At 42.7% G+C, this 12,069-nt stretch overlaps 1 protein-coding gene across 1 annotated transcript in view; it reads left to right on the top strand.

Annotated features, from left to right (window-relative positions):
* The window catches only part of mical2a (microtubule associated monooxygenase, calponin and LIM domain containing 2a), a gene marked incomplete at both ends in the record, with an annotated part of 38,161 nt that overhangs the window by 17,902 nt on the left and 8,190 nt on the right, over positions 1-12,069 (top strand). The window contains 11 exons of the mRNA XM_083650519.1: positions 503-658; positions 2,304-2,404; positions 3,345-3,602; positions 3,931-4,046; positions 5,202-5,328; positions 6,039-6,129; positions 7,138-7,285; positions 9,723-9,922; positions 10,603-10,706; positions 10,884-10,955; positions 11,051-11,179. Coding sequence (XP_083506645.1) covers positions 503-658; positions 2,304-2,404; positions 3,345-3,602; positions 3,931-4,046; positions 5,202-5,328; positions 6,039-6,129; positions 7,138-7,285; positions 9,723-9,922; positions 10,603-10,706; positions 10,884-10,955; positions 11,051-11,179 — 1,502 coding nt within the window. The remainder of the gene's footprint in view (positions 1-502; positions 659-2,303; positions 2,405-3,344; positions 3,603-3,930; positions 4,047-5,201; positions 5,329-6,038; positions 6,130-7,137; positions 7,286-9,722; positions 9,923-10,602; positions 10,707-10,883; positions 10,956-11,050; positions 11,180-12,069) is intronic.

Genomic DNA, 12,069 nt, shown 5'->3' with positions numbered 1-12,069 from the left:
GTGTGTGTGTGTGTGTGTGTGACATCACTGATCAGTCTCGTCACAATGCCTCCTTATGTGTGTGTGTGTGTGTGTGTGTGTGTGCACGCGTGTGTGCACGCGCGCGTGTCTGTGTGCGCCCTTATGACATCACTTTTGACATCATCACTGATGACATCAGCACTGATGACATCACATCATTAGCTAATTAGCCTAATTAGAAAATCCGGCTCCGTCAGGTCACCCGCACGGGTGCCTTTTACACACCCTGAAGGTTTCAGCCCGATCGCACGTAAAAAGGCATAGCTGTGACCAAACACAGAACTTGAAACAAACAAACAGACAAACATTGCCCACATACTCAATTTTAGATAGATAGATGATATGATATGATATGATATGATATGATATGATATGATATATGAAAACAAACAAAGTCCACATACAGATAGGTCTTGTTGGCTGGGGAAGACTAACACCAATCTGTCTGTATCTCTTTCTCCCTCTTATCTCCCTCTCTCAGGTTTCAGAAGGAAGGAGTTTCGGGGAAAGCTGGCGATCGCCATCACAGCCAACTTCATCAACAGGAATACCACTGCAGAGGCCAAGGTAGAGGAGATCAATGGAGTGGCCTTCATCTTCAACCAGAAGTTCTTCCTTGACCTCAAAGAGGAGACAGGTGGGGAGAAACACCAGACGGCCTCATCACATGTCAAACCTTATTACACTTTTAGCTGTCGTGAACATGAGCGCATACTGACTGAGTGAGCGCAACACAAACTGCTTAAAAATGTTTCTCCAGTGAGTGTGGTGGTTGTGTCATGGCAGGTTAGTGGTTTTGTTTTCATGTACAGTATACTTGCTATAATCAATGCTAACCGCGAAGGTCAGGGCTAATCACTGTTAATGTAATGATTTTGAATGATCGTCTCAACTTACTATCTACATCTCATCCTGGAGAAACTGCTGAGGACTCACGTGTAGAGTGAGATGATTGCTTTGTGAATTATTATTTTATTTATTGAGTCTTAATGTATTCAGGTGAAGAAGTCCCATTGAAATTCAAAATCTCATTTTCAAGGGAGACCAAGTGCAAGAGAGTGGCAAAAAGCCAAGTTGCAGACAGGATAGCACAAAACATACATCACATAAAGTAAATTCACATGGACGAGTGAGAGGGAAACATGAGAGACAGGAGAGAGCGAGTGAGAGAGAGATACATAGAGAGAGAGCAGCAACGAGAAGAGAGATGAAAGGTGAGATAAGTATTACATTACAGTACAGTATGTCAAGCATCTCATAAAGAAATCACACCCAGGTGTTGAAGTAAGTGGTGCAGGTTTGCAGGTCCGACCCCTGTCCTCCAGCCCCCACCTCTCCCCGCTCTCTCACACTGTGCATGCATGTGTGTGCCTGCGCGTGTGTGGATGTGAGTGTGCATGTGTGCGTTTGTGCATGTGTGCGTGTGTTTGTGCGTGTTTTACCGGCTTTGAAACGTTATCGTCCTCGAGACGAGACGCTCTCTCTCTTTCTCTCTCTCTCTCTCTGCCTGTGTCTCTGTGCAGACTCGGGGGCTGGGGGCGGGGCCTAGGCTAAATCTCATCCACACATCTCCCCCCACAGATCTCAGATCTCGCCCACAAACACACATTCACTTATAGAAGTGGCTGCACCGCAAAAAAAAACACTATTGCAATAGAGGCGTGTTCCATAGGCCTGACAAATCTTTAAATCCACTAGGAGTTATAAGTCCTTATACCAGGGCTGGTTCCAGAACAAGATGACTAGGGATGCATCCTAGATAGGAAGGGGTGCACATGCACCGGCCGACGAAAAATTTGACATGTTATTTTACTAAAAATAATGCATTTTACCATCATTTCAAGTAGAATGATACCAGCCAAGCAAGAATATTTCAAGTGTTTCAAGTGCTTTACTGAAATATTTGGACCATATAATGATAACACAATTATCTCAACCTTAAAAGGTTACATATAGGTGCCAAAAAGCCATAAGTTCACATCAAAGAACAAAGAAAAACAACAATTATAATTCAAGTTTAAACAGTAAGTGTGCAGCTGCAACATTTATATATACATATACAGTATATATATATTTTTTTACCACTCTTTTCAACTGAGCATGCAGACAATTAAAATAAGGGTGCAATGCGTGCTTTTGCACCCCTGTAAAACCAGGCCTGCCTTATACTGTGATTGGTCTGAGTAAATGAATGTACAATACAGAACTGTTCACTGCTGTGGGGGTGTTTCGTTGGTGGTGCCTTGATTTGAGCCATACTCAAAGCGTGTCGTTTGTTGCAGGTATCGATCTGGAGAACATTGTGTACTACAGGGACAATACGCATTACTTCGTCATGACTGCCAAGAAACAGAGCCTGCTGGACAAGGGAGTTGTCATCCATGTAAGCAAGCAGACATTGTTTTGGTCATCAGTGCGAGCAGAGGAGGGACTTGTAAGGCAGAAAGTGTGAAAGAGACGCGCTGGATAAACGGAGGAGACGTGAGCAGTAAAACACTGTGTTCAAAGGGTCACATGGTGTTTGCCAGTTACACAGAAAAGACTCTGACCCTGGTCTCTTTATACACACACTGGTGAAAGCTAACTATTCTAAAAATCCCTAAAAGAGAGAAAGGACTGCCAGGTTATGATTCTGTCCTGGACCCAGAGTAATCTGAATTGGCCTGGCTCTATGTGAGTCACCATATTCATTCATAAATAAATAAATAAATAAATAAATAAATAAATAAATAAATAAATAAATAAATAAATAAATAAATAAATAAATAAATAAATAAATAAAACAAGGTATTTGAACAATGGAGGTATTTTGTATAATTTCAAACACAAATCAGAAATTTTCATTTATTAATGTGACATTTTCACTTAGTGTTCAGTGAATACAGCCCAACATTCTGCCACCAAAATTCATTCTCTGCACATAAACGAATGATGAAAACGAAAATATAATTTTGTTTTAAGATAGTTTTAATCTAGTTTTACTTTTTTTAATGTCATTTTACAAAAATAGATAGAAGATGTTTTTTAGCAGCTCGTTTTAATCTTAGTTTTAGTTTATTATAATAACCTATTAGGAATAATCTCAGTAGCAATGATACATTTTACTTTGGAATTTACTATTCATATTCCGTTTTATTTTCACACACGCTTAAATGTAAATCCTAGATTTCACTTTTCCTTGCAGCATTTCAAACCCTACTCTTTTTTACACTTACACGTGTTATGGGAGCAGACAGTAGAGAAATACATCACAGTCTCTTATAAATGCTAAGCTTGCACTTTACTCATGAGTTTCCCCTGACTGTACGGCTTTTGTTTCACAGGATTACATCGACACCCAGATGCTGCTGAGCAGTGAGAATGTCAACCAGGAAGCCCTTCTGTGCTACGCCCGCGAGGCTGCTGACTTTGGCACCAACTACCAGCTTCCCACACTGGACTTCGCCATGAACCACTGCGGGCAGCCAGATGTGGCCATGTTCGACTTCACCAACATGTACGCCTCTGAGAACGCCGCGTTGGTCAGGGAGAGATTTGGACGCCAGCTGCTGGTGGCGCTGGTCGGCGACAGTCTGCTAGAGGTACGGAGAGATGACGGACAGTATGATGATGATCTGCTTTTATGTGTCAAATTATTGAAGGTGGAAAAATAAATGGTCACGCTCAGATCAGATGAGACTTGATACACATAAACAGGGAAAATATATCTCTGAAATGTAGTGGAGTAAAGGTATGAAGTCTTACAAAATGGTAAAGTACCAGCAGTACCTAGAAATTGTAAATACAGTACTTGAGTACATGTACTTAGTTACTTCCCACTTCTCCATACAGTGTGCATATAGCTTCTTCTAAGGTTCAACATGACATCCATTGCCTCACACTGATATGGTGCTGTGTGTTCATGTGCAGCCTTTCTGGCCCATGGGGACAGGCTGTGCCAGAGGCTTCCTGGCTGCCTTCGACACAGCCTGGATGGCGAAGAGCTGGGCTGAGGGTCGGCCAGTGCTGGAGGTGCTGGCAGAGAGGTACGCTCTCTCTCCCTCTCTCTCTCCCTCTCTCTCTCACACACACACACACACACACACACACACACACACACACACACACACACACACACACACACACACACACACACACACACACACACACACACACACACACACACACACACACGCAAAAAGTGTACCTGTATTTGAGTTTAATATTATAGTCACATGAGATTTTCCTTAGAGCGAGATTAATTCTAGGCAGAATATCTAATGTGTCTCTTTTCTGTCAATTAAGATCATGTACAGTACAGTACACTTGTTCTTATTCATATTAATATATTTATGTGTCTCTTCTCTGTCAATTAAGATCATGTACAGTACAGTACACTTGTTCTTATTCATATTAATATATTAATATATTTATGTGTCTCTTCTCTGTCGATTGAGATAATGTACAGTAAAGTACAGTACACTTGTTCTCATTCATATTAATATATTAATATATTTATGTGTCTCTTCTCTGTCGATTGAGATAATGTACAGTACAGTACAGTACAGTACAGTACAGTACAGTTGTTCCTATTCAGACTTGGAACGTTCAGTGAACATACTTTGAACTCTGTCTTCACTTTTGAGACACTTTATACAACATCCTGGGTTTGTCCAGAGACATGCAAGTCAAGCGGATTGGAGTCTGTAAATTGCCCATAAGGGTGTATGTGAGAATGTCTATCTGTCTCTGTGTTAAACCCTGTTATGGACTGGCAACCTGTCCAGGTTTCCCTGCTGTCCACCCAATGCATGCTGGGATAGGCTTCAGCCCCCTGCGACCCAGAAAAGGATCAAGCGGGTGCAATGAATTAATAAGAAGTTTTGTAGGAAGTTTCATTAAATAGCAGAGGCCGAGTGAAACAATCTGGGAGTTATCATACAGTAATATGGATGCAGACACATCAGCAGCCTCACAAAGTCTACTTCTTATCATGAAGACGTTTATATTGTCTACTTGTTCCTTCATCCATTCATTGTGTTTTAGTCATATCTGTTCAGACCTGTGCACACCCTCACAGTTTGAATGTGCAGTGAAGTCCATCATGATGTGTAAAACCCAAATTAAGCAGCGCTGTGTTCTGCCTAATATGTGAATGGAACCCTCTGTGATGTCTTATGTTATTGTGTGTCCACACACAGGGAGAGTATATACAGGCTACTTCCACAGACAACACCAGAAAACCTCGGCAAAAACTTTGATCATTACACCATCGACCCTGGGACTCGATACCCCAACCTCAACTCGTCCTGTGTCCGGCCGCGCCAGGTGAGAAGGACACGCAAACTTCATAAGACAACATCAGAGTCCTACTTTCTAAGCAGATGATGCTTAGAAAGCAGATTACTTATTATCCTTGTTTTGAAAAGATATACATCATCTCAACTCTCATGGCCTTTATGATTTTCTCACCAACAACCCCCCCCCCCCCCACACACACACACACACACACAAACTCACTACCTCCTCCTAAACTCAACTGAACTCCCCCCCCCCCATAAAACTGGAACTCATATCTAATTTAATGCCTGTCTAACTGGGACTGTAAATTCATGTAAATTCCCTGCACATTTAATGCCTATTTAACTTAGCTTGTAAATTTCATGTACATTCAATGTAAACTCTTATTTAACTCCGACTGTAAATTAATGTAAATCCACTGCCTATTTAACGTCTATTTAACTCAGTCTGTAAATCTCATGTAAATCCAACGTAAATTAATATTTATCATCCACAGAACACTTCACCACTCATGAACATATTGTATATATTTACTCGATTTGATTGCACTTGCAACTTTGTGATTGTCTTTAGTTATCTTCCTACTTCTTATCTCTGTATATTGATGTGACCGCTACGCTGCATACAGACACTAAGACAAATTCCTCGTATGTAACTTGCATACTGTGGCAATAAAAGTGATTCTGATTCTGATTACCGGTACTATCTGATTACTTTCTGATTTCTGTCTCTTTCAGGTGCAACACTTGTGCATCAGTGGAGAGCTGAAATCTTGCTCTCTGGAGCGCTCTGCTACGATCCGTCGGCCCGTCAACCTGGCCAGACGAGGTAAGTCTGACGCAAAGAGGAACAGACAGATTCTTGCAGTGTTTTCGTGAGCCTATAAATGCATCTGCAGCAGAACACTCATCTTTAGGTTAGGCAGGGTAGCGATCTCTCGTCAGGGATCTTGAAAGGATCCTCATATCATATGAACACTGAACACTAAGGAGATATAGTCCTTTCCTTCTCTAACAAGAGCAGCAAACTGCTGCATAGGGAATCAGTCCTGATCTTAGGTTTCTTTCGACATGTGTTCATTGTGAGGCTGAAGCTGAAGACTGTGGAAGGAGTAGTCAGACATCTCTCTCTCTCTCTCTCTCTCTCTCTCTCTGTGTGTGCAACACCACTCAATATTCCTGTCTTCAGAACGACCCTGTATTTACATTCATGAAAACAACCACTTAACGTTCGATAATGTCCGAAGGCCTATGTATGCAGATTACCTTTTGTGCCTGAGAAGAGGTTAACGTTCTTATAACATTGGTATATTATGGTGCTGCCGATTATATCTATAGTGGACTACATTTAACATATGTTTTTATGTAATTCAAGAAAATATAAAAGTGAGTAGAAAATATTTACCTTATGTTATTATTATTATTATTATTATTATTATTATTATTATTATTATTATTATTATTATTATTATTATTATTATTATTATTATTATTATTATATTATTATTAGGTTATTATATGTTTGGTCTCTTGGTAGAAGCAACAATAAAGACAGCATTGAGCTAAGTCACTAGGTACAAGACAAGTCCTGACAGAGATGTGTGCATACCTCAGCACCCATTCCCCCATTTCCACTAACCTTATTTGTGGCTGACATCATATCCTCTGTGGCTTACTACATTTTCTATGACTCCCTCTCTGCATTCCTGGGTGTTACGCTACTTGTTGGGGCAATTACATTGTGTTACTGTACAGTGCCATTTTGAAAGAGATTCCTTCAGAAGACATTTATTCTGCAGTTTTACAGTGACATCTGACATACTTTGGTCTCTTGTAGAGTCTGAGATCCGACCAGGGAGACTGCTGACCTGGTGCCAGAAACAGACCGAGGGCTACAGGAATGTGACAGTGACGGACCTGACGTCCTCTTGGCAAAGTGGCGCCGCGTTCTGCGCACTCATCCACAGGTTCAAACCCCTGCTGATGTACGTCAGACTCTAGATACTGTCATCTAAAGATAACATCAATACTAGCCTGCCGCCGCCGCTAAAGCTACGGTGCAGTGCTATAGTACGACACAGGCTTTGTAACACCAGCATGAATGACATCACTGCGCATTCTCTAGTCTAGTCTATCCCCCTACAGGCCGACGACAGTATTCACTACATGCCCACATTCACAGGAATAGACCTGGTAATGTCATTAAAACCATTAAGCTGACTGTTAAAACAAGGCGCCGGTGATTGCAACACAGCAGCCTCCCTCTCTTTTCATCGCATAACTTGTCGTGAAGGAATCCATGTTTGATGGCTGTGTGAAGTATGCTTGGCATGAGAGCGGCCCATTCATGTGTGTGTGTCTTTTCTGCTGCAGTCTCCGACCTTACGTCCTCCTCACTGCTCGAGTGACACTTGACCCTGTTGAGAGTGCTTCGTGTGTAGCCTCTCGCTTACTGAGAGGTGTGAGGTGCTTAGTGTGTAGCCTCTCGCCATAGGCGGAGTTTGACCTTTAGCTTTGGGGGGGCCACTTCTGCAGGAGTCAGACGCTGCGATTTTTTGTGTGGCTGTTTTACATTTGAAATGTTGTCCTTTTGGCTGGCATCATCATGGTCTCTCTCTAATTATTGTTTAATAAGTATACGAATGGAAATATAAGAAATATTTAGAATTACAGAACATTAATACTCATTATTGTATGTTTAGTAATGTAATGTATATTATATAGCCAAGCGCTTCACTGTTCACTGTTGCTTTTGACCATGCTCAAAGACACTTAACAAATACAGGATAAAACAACTTTAATAAAGAGAGAAAATATAAAAATAGATGAGAGAGACAGAGAGAGAGAAAGATTATAGGTCAAAAGCAACAGTGAAAAAGGTGGGTTTTGAAGGCTTTTTGGAAAGATGACATAATGAGTATGAAAGACAATGAGTTTTGGCCTGTCAGATGTGACTGGGGAGGGCATTCCAGAGGGAGGGGGCGGCTGCAGGAAGGCCCTGTCAGAGGCCCCCCTGTCACAGCTTTAGCAAAGAGATACCTGTGATGCTTGTCAAAGTGGATGCCTGGCCCCCCTGGCCCCCCCAGTAACTCTGCCCATGCCTCTCGCTTACTGATAGGTGTGAGGAAGGGTAGCATACAAAGCTGTTCTGTCTGTCCAGCCACCTGGATGTATAGCGGGCAGACAGGATGGTATGCACAGTGTAGCTGTGTACAGTTCACACTTTTCTTTTTTCTCTATCAAGGGCACTTTGTTTTTCCTTTGATCCTGGTTGTTCCATAACATCTGAGCCAATTGTAGGGATTGATATTTGTGACAGGAGAGACTAGTATTTAATCCCAATAATAAACCTCCCTTTCCTGCTGGTAATACTGGGGTCCTGCAGGAAAACAGCAGTGACATTTTAACTCACATCAGACTGTGTTCTGGTAGCGTCAGACTGAACGTGTTCTGGTAGCTAAACGTGTTCTGGTAGCCTGCCAGGAGGACGACTTCTTTCTTTCTTGGAAAACAGAAACAGCAGCTTAGCAACCTCTGGCTGGGGTTAGACCGGCTTACTCAGCATATAATTAGTTGATATAACTGTAGATTAGGACATGTAAAAATCTAATTATAATCTCGGAACCCTTAATTACTGCCTTCCCACCTTGCCACATTCCATGGCAATCTCATGTGGTCCTCTAACCTCCCACTCCTCTGCTCCATGTGAGCCCACTGCTGAGAGTGGAGCCAGTGGTTAGAAAAGGAAGAGCGCTAGAAGTGAGAGAGCTGCAATGCCTAAAGGATAAAACCGCTGTTTGTGCCTCTCATCTAGATTGCTCCTTTCCTTTCCTCGACGTCATTCCTGATCTGCACACTGTCAGTATAGTTGGAGATATCAGGCCTCATTGGTCTCCCTTCAGAAGAAGCCATTTGTTGTGCAGTTAAATACACATAATGCAGATAAATCCTTGATTTGCTTTGTTGAGTGTCATGTCAGTGTGTGTATTGCGTTACGCTCTGCTTCCTGCCGTTCACCTCACACCCAGGTTACAAACTATTGTTCCATCCATGTCTTTTTTAAGTCAGGGGAACAGTTTGACACTGTAAAGTTTTTCAAATTTCAAAAACAACAAAAAACAAGTAGGCTACATGTAAAAAAAATACAGCGTGCATTGCTGACTGGGGAGAAATATAAAATAGAAGTAGACATATATAGACATATATATATATATATATATATATATATATATATATATTATATATATATAAATCAATGAAACAGCTGTTACAACTCAGGATAACATCAGAAGGAGAACTGAAACCCTAATGTGGGCTGACATGGTAGCCATATACTGTATGTTCCTCAGTGGCATTATACCATGACATGAAACGATATGAGTCTGAGTCTCACCACCTGCCACTACGGCCTTTCTCCATCAGAGATTTCCATTCATTAAATGAGGAGGACTGTGCGGCGAACCTGCAGCTGGCTTTTGACATCGCCGAGCGCGAGTTTGGGATCCGGCCATTCACGTCTGGGAAGGCGATGTGTGCCGGCCAGGAGCTGGACAAGACCAGGATGATTCTCTACCTGTCCAAGTTCTACGAGCTGTTCCGTGGCACCCCTCTACCGGCCTCAGGTACTATACTCTGTAGTAGTCTTTTCTCCATAACAGACACAGAGAACACCCTGTCACGGTCTCTGCACTCCTCTCCAGTACAAGCTCCACCCTGTTATGTGTAACATATTGACATGTCTCAGTATATATTTGTCTTCTCCTTTGTTTTCTGGCTCCTCTCTTCTTCACGCTATAGTATGGCTAAGCTATGTAAAAAGCACTTTTCCTATTCAAAGAGGAGGTATGCCATTTCATTTGGTTTCCTGTGAAAGGATGCCTGTGTTGCACAACCCTATTAGTCAAGTGTATTGGCATGAGAGGAATGTGTGTGTACGCCGGTAGCAGAGCGGAGGAGACTGTAGAAGGCTGAATGAGGTGGAGGCGTTAGACGAGAGCTGCCTATCTCAAAAGCGCGGCCCAGACGCTTTATTCACACCTCTGCTGTTTTAATCCTTACTTATATGTTGTGTTATTGAGTCATAACCATCCATCTACATTCCTCTGGCGTGCAGCTGAGTGCTTCCAGTAATGTGTTATTTATTGGTGGAACATTTCTCTTGGACAAAAACAACTGCCCTCCTCTTGTGTGTCTTTGTGTGAGTCACATGACATACAGCATGCAGGGACCCTATTTGTCATTTTATGACTGGGTGCTGTGGAAAATATCACAATGTTAATGCAGTCACGTGTCACACCTGCAGGCTCCAGAGGAGGCGATGAAAACAATGAAGATTACCCATCAAAGGAAGTCCGAAGTATTCATAACGTGCTCAATCTGACGCTGCCAAGGAAACGGGTGCCAAAGGTAATTCCACTGTTCGAGTGAAAGTCTTGCGTGATTAAACGCCACAATTTGAGCGTATGTCTGCCTTCCAGTATCATTACTGCTCATGTAGGATTTATGATATATACATAACAGCATGAGCTTCTCTGCTTGAGACTGTGAGATGTTCAGGCTGGTCTCCTTGTGCTCAACTTCCAGGATGAAAAGAAGCTCGACGGCACAGATCCCATCTTCAAAAGGAGGCGAAAATTAATCAATTATTTGGAGGAGGTTCGTGAAGCTTTCTTTCCATTTCAGAATGAGCCACTATATGGAAGTGCTTGGCCTTATTGGGGATCTCACTGGTTCTCTGTCTCTGCCTACAGGCCACCAACCTCTCCAGTCACGGCTCCTCCACGGTGCGAGAGGAGCCCAACAAGAACAAGGTGCGTTCCATGGCCACTCAGCTGCTGGCCAAGTTTGAAAGCAACCCCACCTGCAGCGTCCGGAAACAGGTGAGACAAACACATGACCCAACAAATACTTAGACTGTACAGTATGTACACTGTTCCTGACCTCGGTGTCTTCCTCTTCCAGGATGGTAGCTTCTGTTTAATAGGTATTTCAAATATGCTTAGATGTGAGTCCGCTCTCTTTCAGTGGTCTGCAGTTTGTTTGTTTTTTAAATCTGAGACAGGGCCAGGATGTTCGCTCTTGTCTGTTATTTCTTGCATGTCATCTTTTCTGCCTTTTCGTCTTTCCATGTCTTCCTGTTGACTCTGTCCCCCTAACCTTTCTCTGGGACGGACAAAATCCAGTCCTCCCCTGAGAGGTCGTCCCCGCTACACACCTCTGACCTGAGCGAGGCTCTGTGTGTCAAACTCCGGAGTCTCCGGCCGGTCCCACCTAAACCTCCCTCCCACGCACAGGTAGACTGGAGCACCTGTGTTTATCCTGCCTTTTAGACACAAAATGGTGGCTGTGAAAAGGGCCTATGTTGAGTAAATGTCGTCCTAATAATACTACTGTCCCAATACCTACCCCACTGATTCTGCAGCGCAGTATAGATACATGATGCGCGTGAACAGACACACACACACACGCACACACGCACACAAACACGCACACGCACATGCGCACAGACACACGCACACACACACACACACACACACACACACACACACACACACACACACACACACACACACACACACACACACACACACACACACACATATACACACACACACAGACACACCCACACAAATACATAGACACACCTCACACAAATATTTAAATGATGCAAGAGCGTCTGTGTGTACTAAAAATAAACTGAAGAGTAGGAAACAGAGGTTTACTTTACATCACATCTCCGCTGTCCTCTGTAGCCTGTTAAGGTGGCTTG

The sequence above is a fragment of the Poromitra crassiceps genome (assembly GCF_964638095.1).
Source record: "Poromitra crassiceps genome assembly, chromosome: 14".
NCBI lineage: Eukaryota > Metazoa > Chordata > Actinopteri > Beryciformes > Melamphaidae > Poromitra > Poromitra crassiceps.
Note: the sequence above shows the minus strand (reverse complement) of the source record. Positions and strands in the feature narration are given on the sequence as shown.